The following is a 20,000-nucleotide window of genomic DNA, read 5'->3' as shown; positions in this document are numbered from 1 at the left end:
TTCAGCTCATCCCTCTCCAGGATGCCGCCGAGCTGCTCCTCGTTCAGCTCCAAGAACTCACTGGACGGTGACCGAACGACGTCCTCGAAGTGACGCAATGTGTAGGAGTAGGCCCAATCCTGCAGCTTTCTGAACGAGTAAGTGTCTGCGTACTGCCAAATCCCTAAGCAGTTTTCCGGGCTGAGATGTGCTTTCAGGAAGTCATAGCAGTCGTGAACAAGGTCTCGCATGAGCAGGTAATCGGCCATGACCAACACAGCCTGCACATTATCAGTGGTGACTCGAATCTCTTGGGTGTAGATGTAGTGGATTATAATCGCCATGATGTCTGGAGATACAGTCGTCATGGTGTACACCTTCTGATCCAAGCTGCTCCATCTGATGAACAGGGATCTGGAATATCAGGAAGAGGAAACATATTAGGAACAACAGTTTGCTCTATAGTCTGGAAATCACGAATTGGAATCCTGATGATGATGATGATGATGATGTGAAAGCTGTAGTTTGAGAGTTTAAATGGAGGGCGTGTCTCTTGCCTGTCAATCGGCGTAGCCGATCAAGTGTGTTCGCTCAGGTACAGTACAAACACGAGATGATGTACGATGGTGTCGATGATGGTATTAGCGACCAACTAAAGAGGATCTATGTATTTACTAGAGCTGCAACAACTAATCGATAAAATTGATGACAACGATTTTCATAATCGATTATTAACGAATGTCATTATGGATTAGTTGGTCTGCGCGCGGCAAGGGGGAGATTTACTCATTACGTTACTTCTCTTCCGAAAACACGCTTCAGAGAGTAAATACTAAAGTTGTGTCACAAATGAAGTACTGTACACTTACACTGTGCACTCTACCGTCTAGTGTGTGGATTTTAGAAAGGTAAAATCATCTCAAATGTACTAAAAAATACTAGCTTTTTTTTTTTTTTTTTTTACTAACCGGAAGTATAAGCCACTTCTAGGCGACGGCACCTGACGTCATACGCACGCTAGCATTAGCAGACACCCAGATTCAGGGACAGTGACTTTCTTCAGTTTACTTTCTGTCAGCGTTACCTTTTATTCCCAACATGACCTCAGTCACCATCAGACGGAGCCGAAATCGTCATGTGACTGAGGAAGAAAGACCTCTAAGGCAGGGAGCATTTTATATTAAACACCACCGAGATCAAACTGATGCACGAGGACAAACATGTTTATATCCAAAATGCTCCACTGTGTGTAAGGGGTTGGGGAAAACTGGTGCAAGTTGCTTAAAAGGTTTAGTTTAATTTAAGTTTGTCATTATATGCTGTATTTGCGTACTTGCAGTGTAAATTCTGTCGTTTATTATAACGGAAGTGATGTGTTAGTAAGGAGGCCGTGTTGCTGATCAAGCGCAGTGTAGACGCAGTGATGCGGAGTGTAGCGTGAGTAAGATCTGTAACGTCTAATTGAAACACTATGATCACAAGTAAGATAATATGTCTAAAGGCAGCGAGTAACAGAAACCACAAGGTGCAGTGAAAGTAAGTTTTTATTATTCATTTAGGACTGGAGTTTAATTCAGTGCTATTTGTGCATCCATAAAAAATAACTGAATAAAATAAATGAATAAAATAAATAATATATACAATATAAACTAAAATAAATTTATATATATATATATATATGTATTATTTTTTATGGATTCACAAAAAGCACCGAATTAAACTACAGTCCTAAATTAATTATATATATTCTGGTGTGTGTGTGTTGGTTTCTTTTCTGTTTTGGACAAACTGTTGTGTAAAGTTTTAGTCTGAAGTTTCTATTTGTAACACTCAGTTTGTGGATTTTATTTTACATAAACCAAAAAAAAGTACTGAAAGTAGGGCTGCACAATTAATCGAATATCGATCGCGATTACGATCTTGACTGCCCACGATTAAATGAACATGATCGACTGCGATATTGACGTTTAAAGTTCATCCTCCGCTCATAGAAAACTCTGCTGCAGATCAAATCAAGCGCTCCCTAAACTTACAGCCAATCACATAGAGCGGTGCAGGGATGACGTCATTTTTTATGCCAAAACCTGGAAATGGAGTTAGCATTTTAGCGCTCGAGCTGCCAGCTTCGCTTCGAGTTCCAGCGCCTTGCGCGAGGGGAAATTATGACACTAACATGATGTTAAATGGCACTACAGAGGATGGCGTTTAATGTCCCCGACAACACGCCGAACAGGAAAAAACTTTGCAGATAAACTCTGGCCTCTACAGTGTGACCATTTCACTCACATTTGTGACTGAAAAGTATTTTGTGTGACTGTGACTATGACAAACACTGAACATTGATGTTTGTTGTATTTGTTTACAAGGTGGAACAGGTTAACGGTTGTTTTTTTGCATACAGTCTGTAAAATTAACTGAAAATATTACATTTAGTTTATCAGAAGGTAAATTAATTTGTCATGGCTCACACTATGTTCCTAAATTCTGTCATAATTGACCAGCTCAAGTTTTCTCATGCCTACTTATGTGTTATATTGTGGCACATTAATAATATTAATAATAATAATAATAAATCAATGTTCAGTGTTTGAAGTCTGCTCCTCTTAAATATATTTAAAGCTACACTATTAGACATTTTCCACTGTCATGGTTCTGGGCTGGAGACAGTTCTCGAACCGCTCTGTGTATATTGTGTAGATATCTGAATAATCTCATATAGGATGTGATTGAGTTCATTTACCTGTCAGATGCAAAGCGCTTTAGTTTAATGGTGTTCATTAGGGATGATCCGATCAGGATTTTTACGACCGATACCGATCCAGATACCAATCTTTTTTTATTTAAGCTTTAATCAGGAGGTCTGTCAGACAGTTAAATGTAAGCTCTCTGCTCGTCGTCACTGTTGAGTTAAAATAATAGCAATGAGAAATAGTGCTGGTTAATTGATACAAGCATAAAATATTTATTTTTAAATATCTTAAACAATAAAGAGTCCTAATTAAAAGTAGACTAACACAAGCATGATCCATATTAGGAAAAAGGCTGATAGCCTTTTAAGGGGATAGCGAACTAAGCTTAATGTCAAATTGATATTAAATGCAACCCATAGTAATTAAACATTTTTTCAGTTCTCATTTTATTTGTATTTTATTAATTGATTATCTTTTTTATATTCGATTATTTATTTATTTATTTATAACTAAGCACATTTTCTGTCTTTGCATTTTCTTAGTTTTCTGTTTCAGTTGCTCCTTTTAGATGGGTACCCCCAGTACAGTGTTGCCATGTCTGCTGATAATACTGTGTTTTGGGGGGTTAAATCAAAACAGGGAAACTGGTGCTGACTTTTCTAGTGATATCTGGCAACCTTAAGTTTAAATGAAGTGAATACGCTATGTATTTGAGTTAGCGAAGAGCGTGGAGGAGAGCAGCAGTGTACTCCTTGTGAACAGTTGCTACTCTTGATTATGATTGGTAAGGAATTATTTAATAAAGAAGTTTGAATTAAACCCACCTTGTAGCATTCTTAATAATTTACTCCGCACGAAGCCGCTGTGTCTACACGAGCAGGTGAAAGTTCAGGTCATTTTGTGTGATCAATAAAAGATGGTGGTTGTGAGATCGGGAAGTTGAGAGAAGCAGATGATGTTCAGTGTTACTTGTCATCATAATGGCTTCTCTGCAGTATTTACACACTTGTTCAGTTGACTGAGGAGATGAAAAGCAGTGTGAAAGTAACTGTTGCGCGGTGTAGATGCATTTTGGACTTCCTGTAGTTTTTATTCCGATTGTATTATACAACTCCGAACAGGTTACTCGCACCGGTGTGAATAAATATTTAGTCACAGTCGCGCAAATGCGACTGAAATGGTCGCACTGTAGAGCCCTCAGTTTATCTGCAAAGTTTTTTCCCGTTCGGCGTGATGAGGTTTAATGTCCCCGACAACCTCTGTAGTGCCATTTAGCATCCTGCTAGTGTCATGACTTCCCCTCGCGCAAGCGCTGGAGGTCGCAGAGAAACTGGCAGCTCGAGCACTAAAATGCAAACCCCATTTCCGGGTTTTGGCGCTACAAAATGATGTCATCCCTGCACCGCTCTATGTGATTGGCTGTAAGTCTAGGAAGCACTTGATTTGTGGAGAAAACAGCAGAGTTTTCTATGAGCAGAGGACGAACTTTAAATGTCAATATCACAGTCAATCATGTTCATTTAATCGTGGGCAGTCAAAATCGTAATCGCGATCGATATTCGATTAATTATGCAGCCCTATGTGAAAGTGCAATAAAAATATGTGGTCACTAAAATAAATGAATAATCGTGATAAATAATTGAGATCTCAATATTGATCAAAAATAATAGGGATTATCATTTTGGCCATAATTGTGCAGCCCTAACCGAAAGTACCGAAAGCTTGCCCCGCCCCATCTGATTAATCGGAGAAATAATCGGCCAACTAATCGATTATGAAAATAATCGTTAGTTGCAGCCCTGGTATTTACAGATACTGTACGTCAGCGAATTATAATCTCAGTGCATCACTAGTTGCTATGGTGATGAACTGGTTTTATTTTACTCTACTTATTAGCTACTGTATTATATTGTTTTTTTTTATTACTCAGTTTTCTCTTTTTAGTCATTTGATCCTTCACTCATCTGCTGTATGGTTTTGTCCATTAGCTTTTAAGAATAATTATGTTGGGGTTTTTCTTCCTTTTACCTGAAATATGGGCTGTTCGCACAGAGGATGATCTTGTGGACCTTGAATTCCACCTCGTCCACTCTGAGGACCACGTCGCATAGCTCCTCCTCCAACCGCATCTCGTTCAACACTTCCCATAGTGTCATGTCTTCACTCATCTCACTGTCAGTACTCATATCTCCTGATGAGCGTTCACACAGGGCTGTTTTATGGAGTCCGAAACTTCTAGAATTTCAGCATCACGGAATTCCAGAATTCTGAGAGCTTCTCTTATTTATTTATTTATTTATTTATTTATTTATGTATGTAGGGCCATTGTTTTATATTTATTATTATTATTATTATTATTATTATTATTATTGCTGTACTTTTTATTTATCGGAGAGAAACCTGTGAAATAAACCCTCTGCTTTACGTCACTAAGCTGTGGCCTCAAACTACATGACTAAATGATTTCATGATTAATGTTTAATTTAAGTTGCCCAACATCAAACACAGTATATTATAATGACATTGATATTATAAAAAACCTGGACTCACCGGTTTATATACATGTTTTATAAACATTATACATTATATATGAAATTTGATACATGTGTACTGTATATATACATAAATATAAACTCTGAGCATCCAAAGATGCAAAAAACGAATGAAATTTGACAACTTCCTAAATGAATAATAAAAACTCACTTTCACTGCAGATTGTGGTTTCTGTTACTCACTGCCTTCAGAAATATTAGTTTACTTGTGATCATAATGTTTTAATTAGACATTACAGATCTTAATCACGCTCTGGATCACTGCGTCTACACTGCACGTGATCAGCAACACGGCCTTGTTACTAACGAATCACTTCCGTTATAACAAACGACAGAATTTACACTGCAAGTGCGCAAATACAACATATAATGACAATAAACTTAAATTAAACTAAACATTTTAAGCAGCCTGCACCAGTTTCCCCAACCCCTTACACACAGTGGAGCAATTATCTAATCAGCCAATCAAGTAGCAGCAGTGCAGTACATAAAATCATGTAGATGCAGATCTACAGCTTCAGTTTCAGGAGAAAATAATGTGATCTCAGTGACTTTGACCATGGCCTGATTTGTTGGTGCCAGATTGGCTGGTTGGAGTATTTCAGAAACTCCTTTAATGTTCATGCACAACAGTTTTTTAGGCTTGGGGTGAACAGGAAGACTATGGTAACTCAAATAACCAGTCTTATGGTAAGCTGAAAAGCATCTCAGGATGCACAACATGTCACATGTTAAGGTCAATAGGAAACAACAGCAATTCAATTTCAATTAAATTTTATTTGTATAACGCTTTTTACAATAGACGTTGTCTCAGAGCAGCTTTACAGAAACATATAAACACGGTATACAGATTTTAAATGTTTGAATTTATCCCAAAATCCAAATTTTAGCCAGTGGCGATGGTGGCAAGGAAAAACTCCCTAAGATGTTAAGAGGAAGAAACCTTGAGAGGAACCCGACTCAGAAGGGAACCCATCCTCATCTGGGTAACAACGGATAGTGTGAAAAAGTTCATTATGGTTTTATATGAAGTCTGGTTGGCCTTAGAAGCAGCCGTAGTCCCAGCAATCTGGAATTGGAGTAGATGAGCGCTCCATCCAGAGGTAGGACATCCGAAATGGATCACAGGCAGGTCCGGAGAGCAGAAAGGATCAGGATCTGTAGTATCTCCATATAATCGTGTGTGGCTCGACAGAAGGAGAGAGGGAGAGAAAAGATTATTAGGACTGTGTTTAGCATAACAGAAAGTCTAGTCAGGGTAGGCGTGAGTAAACAAATATGTTTTAAGCCTAGACTTAAACACTGAGACTGTGTCTGAGTCCCGAACACTAATTGGAAGATTGCTCCATAACTGTGGGGCTCTATAAGAGAAAGATCTTCTCCCTGCTGTAGCCTTCGCTATTCGAGCTACCGTCAAATAGCCTGCATCTTTTGATCTAAGTAGGCGTGGTGGATCATAGAAAACCAAAAGGTCGCTTAGATACTGTGGCGCGATACCGTTTAGTGCTTTATAGGATAATAAAAGTATTTTATAATCAATGCGAGATTTCACTGGGAGCCAATGCAGTGTGGATAAGATCGGGGTGATGTGTTCGTATCTTCTGGTTCTAGTTAGGACTCTAGCAGCTGCATTCTGGACTAACTGGAGTTTGTTTATGCACCTACTGGAACATCCAGACAGTAAGGCATTACAGTAATCTAGTCTAGAGGTGACGAAAGAATGAGCTAATATTTCTGCATCATGTAGTGACAATATATTTCTTATCTTAGAAATATTTCTGAGATGAAAGAAGGCTATCCTAGTAATGTTATCTACATGAGCATCAAATGATAGACTGGAGTCAGTAATTACTCCAAGGTCTTTTACTGCTGTACATGATGAAACCAAGTCCATCCAGAGTAACTATGAGATCAGAAAGCTTACTTCTAGCTAAACGTGGTCCTAGTACAAGTACTTCTGTCTTATCAGAATTAAGTAAAAGGAAGTTAGTTAGCATCCAACGTCTGATGTCCATTACACATTCCTCAACTTTACTAAGCTGCTGTCTGTCCTCTGGCTTCGCCGAAACATACAACTGTGTATCATCAGCATAACAGTGGAAGCTAATTCCATGATTATGAATAATTTGACCTAGAGGTAGCATATATGAAGTAAAAATCAGTGGGCCTAAAACAGAACCTTGTGGAACACCAAATTTAACCTTGGTATGCGTGGAGAAGTCTCCATTTACATCTACGAACTGATAACGATCGGTCAAATAAGATCTGAGCCAGGAGAGGCTTGTTCCCTTAATGCCAACAACATTTTCTAATCTATGAAGGAGAATAATATGATCTATAGTATCAAAAGCTGCACTAAGGTCGAGTAACACAAGCAGCGAGACACAACCCTGATCAGAGGCCAGTAGTAGGTCCTTTACTACTTTAACTAACGCTGTCTCTGTGCTATGATGAGGTCTAAATCCTGACTGATGCATTTCATGAATGTTATTCCTATGCAAGTACGAGCATAGCTGCTGTGCTACAACCTTTTCTGAGATCTTGGAGATGAAGGGGAGGTTTGATATAGGTCTATAGCTGGACAGTTGAGAGGGGTCACGGTAGGGTTTTTAAGCAGGGGTTTAATAACTGCTAATCTAAGTGACTTAGGTACATATCCAGTGCCAAGGAAAGAATTGATTATATTTAGAAGGGGTTCAATTACTCCAGGACAAATCTGTTTAAAGAAACAGGTAGGTACAGGATCTAGTATGCAAGTTGATGAATTCGCTGAAGAGACTAATGAAGCTAGTTCAGTCTCTCTAAGGGGAGTAAAAAATTCTAAACATTGATCTGACATTGCTGTATTATCATCTACAGGGTTGGTTGTAATACTGTCTGGTTTTAATTTAATAGCCTGAATTTCACATTTAATATTTTCAATTTTTCCAATGAGAAATTTCTTGAAATCTTCACTGCTATGTAATGATTGAGTGCTTCTTTCTGTAGTGGTTTTATTCCTAATTAATTTTGCTACCGTGTCGAATAGAAATCTCGAATTGTTTTTGTTATCTCCTATTAAGGTGGAGATAGGCTTTTCTAGCATCGCTAAGAGATTTTCTATACTTCAGTAGGCTCTCCTTCCGTGCTGTTTGAAATACTACTAATTTGGTTTGATGCCATTTACGTTCTAATTGTCGAGTGGTCTGTTTTAAGGTATGCGTTTTATTGTTATACCAGGGTGCTAGCTTTTTCTATCTAATTAATTTTCTTTTGAGTGGAGCCACTCTATCTAGCGTGTAGCGGAGTGTTGACTCTAAGCATTCAGTCGCCTGATCGAGTTCTATGGGATCAGGTGGTGATCCAAATCTAATTAATGTCTCTGGGAGGTTATTTATGAAGCTCGGTGCAATAGCTGATGTGAAAGTATGTTTTATGCATTAGCGAGGCGAGGTGGAAATATTGTGATCAATACGTATTATGAACGAGATAAGATAATGGTCTGAGACAACTTCAGACTGCAGAAAAATTACGATATTTTCTATATTTAATCCATATGTTAGTATGAGGTCAAGAGTGTGACCACCATTATGAGTAGGTCCGATTACGTTCTGATTAACCCCTACTGAATCTAAGGTGGACACAACCGCTGTTGTAAGAGGGTCTTCTGGGTTATCAAAGTGAATATTAAAATTACTGACGATTAATGCTTTATCTACAGAAACAACCAGGTTTGAGATAAATTCTGCAAATTCACTAAGGAATTCAGTATATTGCCTGGGGGTCTGTAAATAATTATTAGAGGAATTGACTTACAGTATCTCACAAAAGTGAGTACACCCCTCACATTTTTGTAAATATTTGATTATATCTTTTCATGTGACAACACTGAAGAAATGACACTTTGCTACAGTGTAAAATAGTGAGTGTACAGCTTGTGTAACAATGTAAATTTGCTGTCCCCTCAAAATAACTCAACACATAGCCATTAATGTCTAAACCGCTGGCAACAAAAGTGGGTACACCCCTAAGTGAAAATGTCCAAATTGGGCCCAATTAGCCATTTTCCCTCCCCAGTGTCATGTGACTTGTTAGTGTTACAAGGTCTCAGGTGTGTTAAATTTGGTGTCATCGCTCTCATACTACCTCATACTGGTCACTGAAAGTTCAACATGGCACCTCATGGCAAAGAACTCTCTGAGGATCTGAAACAAAGAATTGTTGCTCTACATAAAGATGGCCTAGGCTATAAGAAGATTGCCAAGACCCTGACACTGAGTTGCAGCACGTTGGCCAAGATCATACAGCAGTTTAACAGGACAGGTTCCACTCAGAACAGGTCTTGCCATGGTCGACCAAAGAAGTTGAGTGCACGTGCTCAGCGTCATATCCAGAGGTTGTCTTTGGGAAATAGACATATGAGTGCTGCCAGCATTGCTGCAGAGGTTGAAGGGGTGGGGAGTCAGCCTGTCAGTGCTCAGACCATACGCCGCACACTGCATCAAATTGGTCTGCATGGCTGTCGTCCCAGAAGGAAGCCTCTTCTAAAGATGATGCACAAGAAATCCCGCAGTTTGCTGAAGGACATGGATTACTGGAACCATGCCCTGTGGTCTGATGAGACCAAGATAAACTTATTTGGTGTCAAGCGTGTGTGGCAGCAACCAAGTGAGGAGTACAAAGACAAGTGTGTCTTGCCTGCAGTCAAGCATGGTGGTGGGAGTGTCATGGTCTGGGGCTGCATGAGTGCTGGCGGTACTGGGGTGCTACAGTTCATTGAGGGAACCATGAATGCCAACATGTACTGTGACATACTGAAGAAGAGCATGTTCATCTCCCTTCGGAGACTGGGCCGCAGGGCAGTATTCCAGCATGATAATGACCCCAAACACACCTCCAAGACTGAGGGTGAAGATGATGGACTGGCCAAGCGTGTCTCCAGACCTAAACCCTATTGAGCATCTGTGGGGCATCCTCAAACGGAAGGTGGAGGAGCACAAGGTCTCTAACATCCACCAGCTCCGTGATGTCCTCATGGAGGAGTGGAAGAGGACTCCAGTGGCAATCTGTGAAGCTCTGGTGAACTCCATGCCCAAGAGGGTTAAGGCAGTGCTGGAAAATAATGGTGGCCACACAAAATATTGACACTTTGGGCCTAATTTGGACATTTTCACTTAGGGGTGTACTCACTTTTGTTGCCAGCGGTTTAGACATTAATGGCTGTGTGTTGAGTTATTTTGAGGGGACAGCAAATTTACACTGTTACACAAGCTGTACACTCACTACTTTACATTGTAGCAAAGTGCCATTTCTTCAGTGTTGTCACATGAAAAGATATAATCAAATATTTACAAAAATGTGAGGGGTGTACTCACTTTTGTGATATACTGTATGTTTTGTGGCTACATAAGTTATACTGGTATAAAGAATTTCAAAAGAATTAAATTGATGACTAGGTTTTTGTGTGACACCTAGAGTTTGACTATGGATGAGATAGGGCTGCACGATTATGGCCAAAATGATAATCCTGATTATTTTGATCAATATTGAGGACTCGATTATTTGTCACGATTATTCATTGATTTTAGGGGCAACATATTTTTATTGCACTTTCACATTTAAATAAACAGACCGCTGCTTTCACCTCCATGTTGTGCTACATTCCTGCTAATGTACAAATCTTTACATCAAATTAGACTGATCCTTAAATTGCATCATCTCGTAGAAGCAAAACATAAATAAAATAGTACCCAAAATATAGGATGAGTAAAAATAAAAATGCCATAAACCAAATGAAAAATATGTGATCAAATATAACAATATGCAACCAAATGAAAACAATTCAGGCGAATGCAGAAAAGGCAATAACAGTGTTTACAGGAGGAGAGACGCAAGACAGTTTCTTTCAGGAGCACTTGTGAACCTAATTACAAAAATTTTTGAGCACAGTTGAAGTTTTTTAAATTTTATTATTTATTATTATTATTATTATTATTTTTAGAGATGGTAACATTAATGTGCCACAATATAACACACAAGTAGGCATGAGAAAACTTGAGCTGGTCAATTATGACTGAATTTAGGAACACAGTGTGAGCCATGACAAATTAATTTACCTTCTGATAAACTAAATGTAATATTTTCAGTTGATTTTACAGACTGTATGCAAAAAAAAACAACCGTTAACCTGTTACACCTTATAAACAAATACAATAAACATCAATGTTCAGTGTTTGATGTCTGCTCCTCTTAAATATATTTAAAGCTACACTATTAGACATTTTCCACTGTCATGGTTCTGTGCTGGAGACAGTTCTCGAACCGCTCTGTGTATATTGTGTAGATATCTGAATAATCTCATATAGGATGTGATTGGGTGAGTTCATTTACCCATCAGATGGGAAGTGCTTTAGTTTAATGGTGTTCATTAGGGATGCTCTGATCAGGATTTTTACGACTATAGTATAACACTTGTAATACATACTATAGAGTATGTATTACAAGTGTTGAACTATTTAGCTCGAGCGCTAAAATGCTAACACCATTTCCGGTTTGGCATTACAAAATGACGTCATCCCTGCGCCGCTCTATGTGATTGGCTGTAAGTTTAGGAAGCGCTTGATTTGATCTGTAGTGGAGTTTTCTATGAGCGGAGGATGAACTTTAAACGTCAATATCGCAGTCGATCATGTTTATTTAATCGTGGGCAGACATGATCGTAATCGCGGTCGATATTCGATTAATTGTGCAGCCCTAGGATGAGACCAACATCTCCTCCTCTACCAGTTGATCGAGGCTGATGTACATAACTGTATCCAAGAGGACTGGCTTCATTTAATTTCGTTAACAATAAGAGCCTTAGACACAAGAGATCTAATGTTTAATAGTTCTAGCTTCAGATCAAAGGTGCTGGATGTGCATTGGGTATGATCTAATTTTATGTTAATTAGGTTACTAAAACAAACTTTCTGAAATTTTCTATGTATTTGTATAGCTCAGGGAACAGACAAGGTCTCTATAGTATGTATTACAAGTGTTGAACTATTAATTGAACATTGCTTGTGATGAACGTTGTTATTGTAGGACGATGTACTTACGGTATGCAGTCACTTGGTGCGTAGTGTCTTGGAGATGTTGTCTGACAGCAGTTCCGCTCCGAGGCTGCTGGGGTGCAGGCCAGAAACAACCAAGGACACTCCCAGAACAGATTCCAGTTAACAAACAGCAGATTCTGTTTATTACACCAAGAAACTAACCAGTCATTCAAAGCAAGAAGTCTACTGAACTTTTCAGCTCCACGTCTGTATGTGGGAAGAGGTCCAGAGATGATGATCTTCGTGGTGGGTGATCTGCCTCGTACCGTATCGATCAGGCTGGCGAAGTCCCTCTTCAGAACCTCCGTCTGCCGCAGCCTGATGTCGTTTGCCCCTGCGTGCAGCACGACTGCGCCAATGCTCTCATCCTGCTTCAGGATCCCGGGTACCTGCGCGGCGACATCAAGGACATGAGCACCAGAAAAACAATGTGTGTGCACCCTTACCCTTAGTTGAAATGATGCGGACGTTTCGCACAATGGAGTCTCCGACAATCACAGCGTTTGGTCTGGTCTGACGGAAAGCAGCGAAGCAGTTCCAGGTTGGGATCTCAAACACCGCAGGTGGAGAGGTCCTTGACAGGGTATGGCTCTCGCCTTTCACTGCTGGTGCACCCAAGGTCCGTGGGTGTCCAAGGGGTGTCGGCACCAGCGTGACTGAGACCTTGGCTGGATAGGTCTTGGGTGCATGGTCCCTGCACAGAGAAACACACTGCGTGGAAGGGCCGGGAGTGGTAATACCACATAGGGCTGCACAATTAATTGGATATCGATCGTGATTACGATTTTGACTGCCCACGATTAAATGAACATGATCGACTGCGATATTGACATTTAAAGTTCGTCCTCCGCTCATAGAAAACTCCGCTGTTTTCTCCACAAATCAAGCGCTTCCTACACTTGCAGCCAATCATATAGGGATGACGTCATTTTGTAGCACCAAAACCTGGAAACAGAGTTTGCATTTTAGCCCTCGAGCTGCCAGCTTCGCTTAGAGTTCCAGCGCCTTGCTCTGGAATCATGCAGCACTAATACCTCGCTGCGTGCTTACCTTGGATGTGTAGGCGGAAGCGCAAGATGTTTCCAGCGCGGTTCTTCGCTCCAGCAGCTGGGCCTGCTTGTCGAGTAGGCCGCAGATCTGTTTCTCCACATCCTCCAGTTCCAGCAGCACCTTGTGCAGCTCGAGCGAGTCCTCATCTGCACTCCAATGTGGAGAAACAACTGACATATCTGCTTTAAAAAAACAGCAGTAAATGAGATAAATGTGAAATGTAAACAAGGTAAGGTGATGCTAGCGGTCTACAAGCTAGTCACGGGTGTTTGTAAGAACCAATAAAACTTAGAGACAGTGCAACGTTAGGATTGTTTTTATCTAAAATAGTATCGGTGATATTTATGAACGTTATAAAGGTAAAAAAAAAAAGTATATTTTTAAAGTATAGAGATCAGAAGAAAATGGCGTCGGCTCCATGGACACAGCAGAAGGTCATGTTGGGTTCTACTCCTGTCAGCCAATAACTATAATCTAAATTCAATTCAATTTTATTTGTATAACGCTTTTTACAATAGACATTGTCTCAGAGCAGCTTTACAGAAACATATACTGTGTTTATACAGACTTTAAATGTGCAAATTTATCCCAATTGAGCAAGCCGGTGGCGACGGTGGCAAGGAAAAACTCCCTAAGAGGAAGAAACCTTGAGAGGAACCAGACTCAGAAGGGAACCCATCCTCATCTGGGTAACAACAGTTGGCGTGAAAAGTTCATTATGGTTTTATATGAAGTCTGTGTGTCCTTAGAAGCAGCCGTAGTCCCAGCAATCTGGAATTGGGGTAGGTGAGAGTTACATCCAGACGTAGGACATCCGAAACGGATCAGGCAGGTCCGGAGAGTAGAAAGGATCAGGATCTGTAGTCTCTCCATAAAATCATGTTTGGCTCAACAGAAGGAGAGAGGGAGAGAAGAGCTTAGGACTGTACTTAGCGTAACAGAAAGTCTAGTCAGGGTAGGCTTGAGTAAACAAATACGTTTTAAGCCTAGACTAAAGCTACAGTGGACGTAGGTTCACCGAAACTGGACTTCAACTTTCAGCTATCTGGATTCAGAAAGCCTGTGTACAACGTACCTGACCGCTTATCAGGTGCTTTATTAAATATATCAGAAGTAAAACACAAAAGTAGTTAAGCAGCTGTTTGCATTTATGCATCGCATCAATTATTGCCAGCTCAGAAACCTTCACCAGGCTGTGGCTAATAGCTGTTTCAGGGAAGGTAGGTGTGTGTGTGTTATGTAATGTATGTATGGTATCGATTAGTTGGCCGATTAATTTTTCGATTAATCGGATTTGGCGGGGCAAAGTTTCAGTACCCTTTGTTTTTGTTTGTTTAAAATAAAATCCACAAACTGAGTGTTACAAATATAAACTTCAGACTAAAACTTTACACAACTGTTTGTCCAAAACAGAAAAGAACCCAATACACACGCACGCACGCACGCGCGCACACACACACACACACCAGAATATGTATTATTAATTTACGACTGTAGTTTAATTCAGTGCTTTTTGAGCATAGATAAAAATAATGCATAAATACTATAAAAGTAATTTTTATATATATATATATATATATATATATATATATATATATATATATATATATATATATATTGTGTAAAGTTTTAGTCTGAAGTTTATATTTGTAACACTCAGTTTGTGGATTTTATTTTAAATAAACAAAAAAATGGCACTGTCCCGTCCCATCCGATTAATCGGGGATAAGTATATAAATAAATAATTGGCCAACTAATCGATTATGAAAATAATCATTAGTTGCAGCCCTAATACATAAACACACACACGTGCACATATATATATATATATATATATATATATATATATATATATATATATATATATATATATATATATATATATAATTACTTCAAATTATTATTGCAAATACAGCATGTACCTCATATAAAAAAGCTCCACGTCTAGAGAAAGTCATCGTACGCGATGGTGTAGTCGGTGATGTTGGGAAGCCCGGAAATCACGCAGCAGCTCAGCGCACTGCGGAAGACATTCATGTCCTGGACGTTAAACCTGCAGGAAATCACGTTTATTTTGTCACGTTTATGACATACTTTATGCTTTACATCACCACCATAACACGTTTAGACTGGGGTCCTGGTTTACTACACAAAATAATTACATGAATAATACAATTGAACCACAACGCTGCTGAGTTCTGGATCATGGTTGGGTCAGAAGGTGTTGATTAGTTCTCTATAACAGCAGCTCTGACAGTAGCGCTCTCGTTCTAGTTTGTTATCGTTTCTATAGTAAAGGCTTGTTTATACACGCCACATAAACATTAAAAAGAAAGTCCGTTAACATTTACGGAAGGAGTCGCCAGTGTCGGTGCTTTGTAACAGTCAGGACAGAGGAGTTTATGCTTTGCGGTTTCATTAATAAGTTTAAATTTAAGAAGAATAAACGCTTCAGGACGTGCTGTTTATAGTAAAATAGTCTACCTTGGGGTGGGCACCACCTTGTCTTCGATTTTTATTATTTATTTTTTTAAATAACCTCACGCCATGTCATGTTTTCTACTTCACTTAATACCATGAGTTTTGGATTTCAAGGAAACTTTGTTATCCTAGTTTCGATATTATATCTTAACTCCAGAAAGGCAGATTTCTGGACCTGACACTATACGTCTCGTACCAGTCATTGCTCTCTTCGTCGTAGTATTCGCAGTTGGATGTGGTGTCTTCGCCGATGTTGCCGCCAACCACATACAAGCGGCCATCCATCACCTGGAAGAAGAAGAAGAAGGCATGGTGAAGAGGTACACAACTAATATTGTTACTTCATTCCAGTGCTTGGAGTTAGGAAGTCTGACGAGTCCGGCCTCGGCAAAAGAAACAATAAATTAGTTAGCCATGTGGTGTTTGGTGCGTTACCTCGACGCCAAAGTTGCTTCGTGGGTTAAACATGGAGGCAAGCATTCTCCAGGAGTTGGTACGAGGGTTGTAGGCTTCAACACACCGCAGACGTTGGGCTCCATCAAAACCCCCGATCTATAAAACCATACATCTTATCTCAATCGATGTACGTTAATAAAAGAACACAAACTGTGCTAATAGAAACATGCCTCCTTCCCATCCGTTACAGAGCGATTACAGAAACTTCACTGACTCTCAGCGCTGTAAGTTCTTACCGCAGACACTTCGTTGTTAAGAGCGATGACGCCCACGCCACTTCTTTGGACGTGCATCCGTTCGATTTGCGTCCACTGATCGTAACGAGGGTCGAAACACTCGGCCGTGAAAAGGCACATGTCGCCGTTGAATCCTCCACAGATGTAGATCTAAAGGAACCCAAAAACAAGAAGGTTCTGGGTGTTTTCAGTTCAAGCTTTCAGGTTCCCTCAGGGACTGTAACATTTTAAATAATGTTTATTTAATTGGTGCAGTCGTGTTTGGAGCAGCTCTGAGAACTCGACTGGTCTAGAAGATACTAAGGACTGACTTGTACCTTGTGTTGTACCCACTGATACTTTCATGTCCACCATGAAGCTAACTGCAGGTCATGTTTATCTATAGCACTATGCGTTAACCGGCCTTCAGGTGAACACTAATTGGTTGGCGGAGATGTGTGTCTGGAAAAGTATAACTCGGTGGTAAAAATCATTGAAAGTGTGTGCATTTCACTCTTACCTTGCCCAGTAAGGTCGTTGCGCTGGCGTCACTTCGTATCTCGTGCATGGATGGGATGAGGCTCCACTGGTTGGTGCTTGGCTGATAACGTTCAGCCGTGTTAAGCCACTCTCTTCCTTCGAAGCCTCCCATTGCGTAGATGTATCCATCCAGTATGGCCACGCTCACATAGCAGCGGCAATAGTTCATGGGCGACACCTCGTTCCAGGTTCTGTCAAGGGGATTGAACTTGGACACCGAGTTGAAGTACTCTGTGCCGTCGAAGCCACCGATGACGTACACAAAACCGTCCAGGAACACTGTGCCGTGATAGGCTCGAACTCTTTCTTCTCTGCTGGTGATGCACTTCCAGCTGTCCATCCTCGAGTTGTAGGTTTCTACAGTGTTTGTAGCGGACCTGTCGTTTAAGCCGCCGACGGCGAACAAGATGGAATACGGGAGCCGTGGGCGGGCAAGCGGATCCGGGTATCTGGTGTTGTGTCCAACCTTGTTAATGTAGAACATGGCCTTCATGGTGCGGATGATGATGGGCCGACACTCCCAGGAGCTGCTGACCAGCGGGTGTGTCTTGATATTTTCCAGGAAGTATTCCAGATCTATCAGAGCCAGCCGTACCTGATCACACAACACAAAGTGGAATAGAGCAAAAATGTGGACTGTTGTAGGATGATATTGATTTTCCCTCGGTTCTCTCTGTTTTAGAACAAATGTTGGTCTTTGGTCACAACGGCACTAAATCGCTCACATTATGCGTTCTAATCTCGACTCATGACCAAAGAATCTTTTTTATGATGTGTGAAAACCCGGGTTAACCAAACTCTGACCTACCACAGAGTAATTAGAGGAATGGTCTAGGGCTGCACAATTAATCAAATGTAGATTTTGATTGCCCATGATCAAATGAACATGATCGACTGCGATATTGACGTTTAAAGTTCGTCCTCTGCTAATAGAAAACTCTGCTGCAGATCAAATCAAGCGCTTCCTACATTTACAACCAAGCACCATAGAGCAACGCAGGGATGACATCATTTTGTACGCCAAAACCTGGAAACGGTTTTAGCATTTTAGCCCTCGAGCTGCCAGCTTTGCTTCGAGCTCCAGTGCTTTGCGCGAGGGGAAATCATGACATTAACATGATGCTAAATGACACTACAGAGGTTGTCAGGACATTAAACGCCATCACACCGAATAGGAAAAAACTTTGCAGATAAACTCAGGGCTCTACTGTGCGACCATTTCACTCACATTTGTGACTGAAAAGTATTTTGCGCGACTGTGACTAAATATTTATTCGCACCAGTGCGAGTGACCTTTTCGGAGTTGTATAATACAATCGGATAAAAACTACAACTCCAAAATGCATCTACACCGCGCAACAGTTACTTTCACACTGCTTTTCATCTCTTCAGTCAACCGAACAAGTGTGGAAATACTGCAGAAAAGCCATTATGATGACGAGAGTAACTCTGTACATCATCTGCTTCAAGTCCCCGATCTCACAACCGCCATCTTTTATTGATCCCGCAAAATGACCTGATCTTGTACCTGCTCATGTAGACACAGCGGCTTCGGGCAGAGTAACTTAATAATAATGCTAACGCTACAAGGTGGGTTTAATTCAAATTTATTTATTAAATAATTCCTCACCAATCATGAGCAAGAGAAGCAACTGTTCCATCTGTAAACATACAGTACACTGCAGCTCTCCATTTACTAACTCTAATTCACTTCATTTAAACTCACGGTTGCAGGATATCACTAGAAAAGTCAATTCCGGTTTCCATGTTTTGATTTAATCCCCCAAACCACAGTATTATCAGCAGACATGGAAACACTGTACTGGGGGTACCAATCAAAAACTGATAAACAAAAATAAAACTGCTAAAATGTAAAGACAGAATATACACAGAGCGGTTCGAGAACTGTCTCCAGCCCAGAACCATGACAGTGGAAAATGTCTAATAGTGTAGCTTTAAATATATTTAAGAGGAGCAGACATCAAACACTGAACATTGATGTTTATTGTATTTGTTTATAAGGTGGAACAGGTTAACGGTTGTTTTTTTGCATACAGTCTGTAAAATTAACTGAAAATTTAAAATTTAGTTTATCAGAAGGTAAATTAATTTGTCATGGCTCACACTGTGTTCCTAAATTCTGTCATAATTGACCAGCTCAAGTTTTCTCATGCCTACTTGTGTGTTATATTGTGGCATGAGAAAACTTAATAAATGTGAACGTGCAATAAAAATATGTTGTCACTAAAATCAATTAATAATCATGATAAATAATCGCGATCTCAATATTGATCAAAATAATCGGGATTATCATTTTGGCCGTAATGGTGCAGCCCTAGAATGGTCAGGATCCTCCAAATGAGTGTACTGGAGCTTGGGATGGCACAAGAACCGAAACTTCGGTACCAAGTCAGTACCAACATTCTTAAAACATCACTGTACTTGTTTTTCGCAGTAATGTCAGTAGCATTGGTTATGAAGGTACCGAGGTTGCAATTCTTCCGGAACTGATGGGGGCAGCAAATACGCACAAGTGTTTTAGTCGGTCCACAAGTGGTGAACAAGAAGAAGAAGAACGCTTACAAGCACACTGAAATCTACAGGAGAAGGCGACAGTTTTAGCTCCACCCCGACTCCTCGAGAGGAAAGGTAGCATCGGCATCGTCGTTCATTTCAAACAAAGCGAGGAAACACCTGGAATTTGGCGAAGCACCTGAAAGACGATCCTATATTATGTTTGTTTGAGGCAGGTGGCATTGTGGCCGTGAAACCAGCTAACGTTATACTCCATGTGATGTTAGCGATAGCCGGTTATTTATTAACGATGCTAACACATTGTAATGTTATAAACTACCTCCTAATGGGCCACCATGCATCGCCATTCAGCCCGTGTCCTGTCAGGTAAATGTAGCCTAACGTCACTAATAATTATTCTAATGTTCATGTTTTAATAAATCTTTTTGG

General features: G+C 40.2%; 4 protein-coding genes across 11 annotated transcripts in view; 1 reads left to right on the top strand and 3 right to left on the bottom strand.

Annotated features, from left to right (window-relative positions):
• The window catches only part of LOC128605949 (kelch-like protein 10), a 16,334-nt gene extending 11,445 nt beyond the window's left edge, over positions 1–4,889 (bottom strand). Inside the window, exons 1-2 of the mRNA XM_053621844.1 lie at positions 4,698–4,889; positions 1–393 (exon numbers count right to left, since the gene is read on the bottom strand). The exon at positions 1–393 is cut by the window's left edge and continues 97 nt beyond it. Of these exons, the coding sequence (XP_053477819.1) occupies positions 1–393; positions 4,698–4,855 (551 nt within the window). The 5' untranslated portion in view covers positions 4,856–4,889. The remainder of the gene's footprint in view (positions 394–4,697) is intronic.
• Positions 1–20,000, top strand: part of galnt2 (UDP-N-acetyl-alpha-D-galactosamine:polypeptide N-acetylgalactosaminyltransferase 2) — a 138,186-nt gene that overhangs the window by 65,587 nt on the left and 52,599 nt on the right. The gene's annotated exons all lie outside the window — the stretch shown is intronic.
• LOC128605952 (uncharacterized) lies at positions 5,088–13,679 on the bottom strand. 2 transcript variants are annotated; one of them, XM_053621848.1, is made up of 4 exons: positions 13,345–13,679; positions 12,772–12,988; positions 12,298–12,683; positions 5,088–6,290 (listed from the first exon to the last, which is right to left on the bottom strand). In XM_053621848.1, the coding sequence occupies exons 1-4, from the start codon at positions 13,488–13,490 to the stop codon at positions 6,236–6,238; spliced, it is 804 nt and encodes a 267-aa protein (XP_053477823.1). In that variant the 5' UTR covers positions 13,491–13,679; the 3' UTR covers positions 5,088–6,235. The 2 variants fall into 2 exon arrangements, with proteins under 2 accessions (XP_053477823.1, XP_053477824.1); XM_053621849.1 differs by lacking the exon at positions 12,772–12,988.
• The window catches only part of LOC128605947 (kelch-like protein 10), an 8,910-nt gene continuing 2,729 nt past the window's right edge, over positions 13,820–20,000 (bottom strand). The window contains exons 4-9 of one of the 6 annotated variants that reach the window (XM_053621838.1): positions 17,017–17,631; positions 16,518–16,667; positions 16,261–16,377; positions 16,022–16,113; positions 15,267–15,397; positions 13,820–14,231 (exon numbers count right to left, since the gene is read on the bottom strand). In XM_053621838.1, the coding sequence (XP_053477813.1) occupies positions 15,289–15,397; positions 16,022–16,113; positions 16,261–16,377; positions 16,518–16,667; positions 17,017–17,631 (1,083 nt within the window). In that variant the 3' untranslated portion in view covers positions 13,820–14,231; positions 15,267–15,288. The remainder of the gene's footprint in view (positions 14,232–15,266; positions 15,398–16,021; positions 16,114–16,260; positions 16,378–16,517; positions 16,668–17,016; positions 17,632–20,000) is intronic. The other 5 variants (XM_053621837.1, XM_053621839.1, XM_053621841.1 and 2 more) reach the window with 5 other exon arrangements.

This window comes from Ictalurus furcatus, chromosome 3 (assembly GCF_023375685.1).
Source record: "Ictalurus furcatus strain D&B chromosome 3, Billie_1.0, whole genome shotgun sequence".
Classification (NCBI taxonomy): Eukaryota; Metazoa; Chordata; class Actinopteri; order Siluriformes; family Ictaluridae; genus Ictalurus; species Ictalurus furcatus.
The sequence above is the reverse complement of the archived record's forward strand: the minus strand, read 5'-3'. Positions and strand labels throughout refer to the sequence as shown.

Excerpts from the sequence above, each read along its gene's own strand:
- LOC128605952 (XM_053621848.1), bottom strand. The coding sequence starts at position 13,490 with ATGAGGACTCGCTCGAGCTGCACAAGGTGCTGCTGGAACTGGAGGATG. Across the intron at positions 12,989-13,344 it reads CTTCCGCCTACACATCCAAG|GGACCATGCACCCAAGACCT; the intron begins GTAAGCACGCAG and ends TTCTCTGTGCAG. Across the intron at positions 6,291-12,297 it reads GCACCAAGTGACTGCATACC|ATTGCTGGGACTACGGCTGC; the intron begins GTAAGTACATCG and ends CTCCAATTCCAG.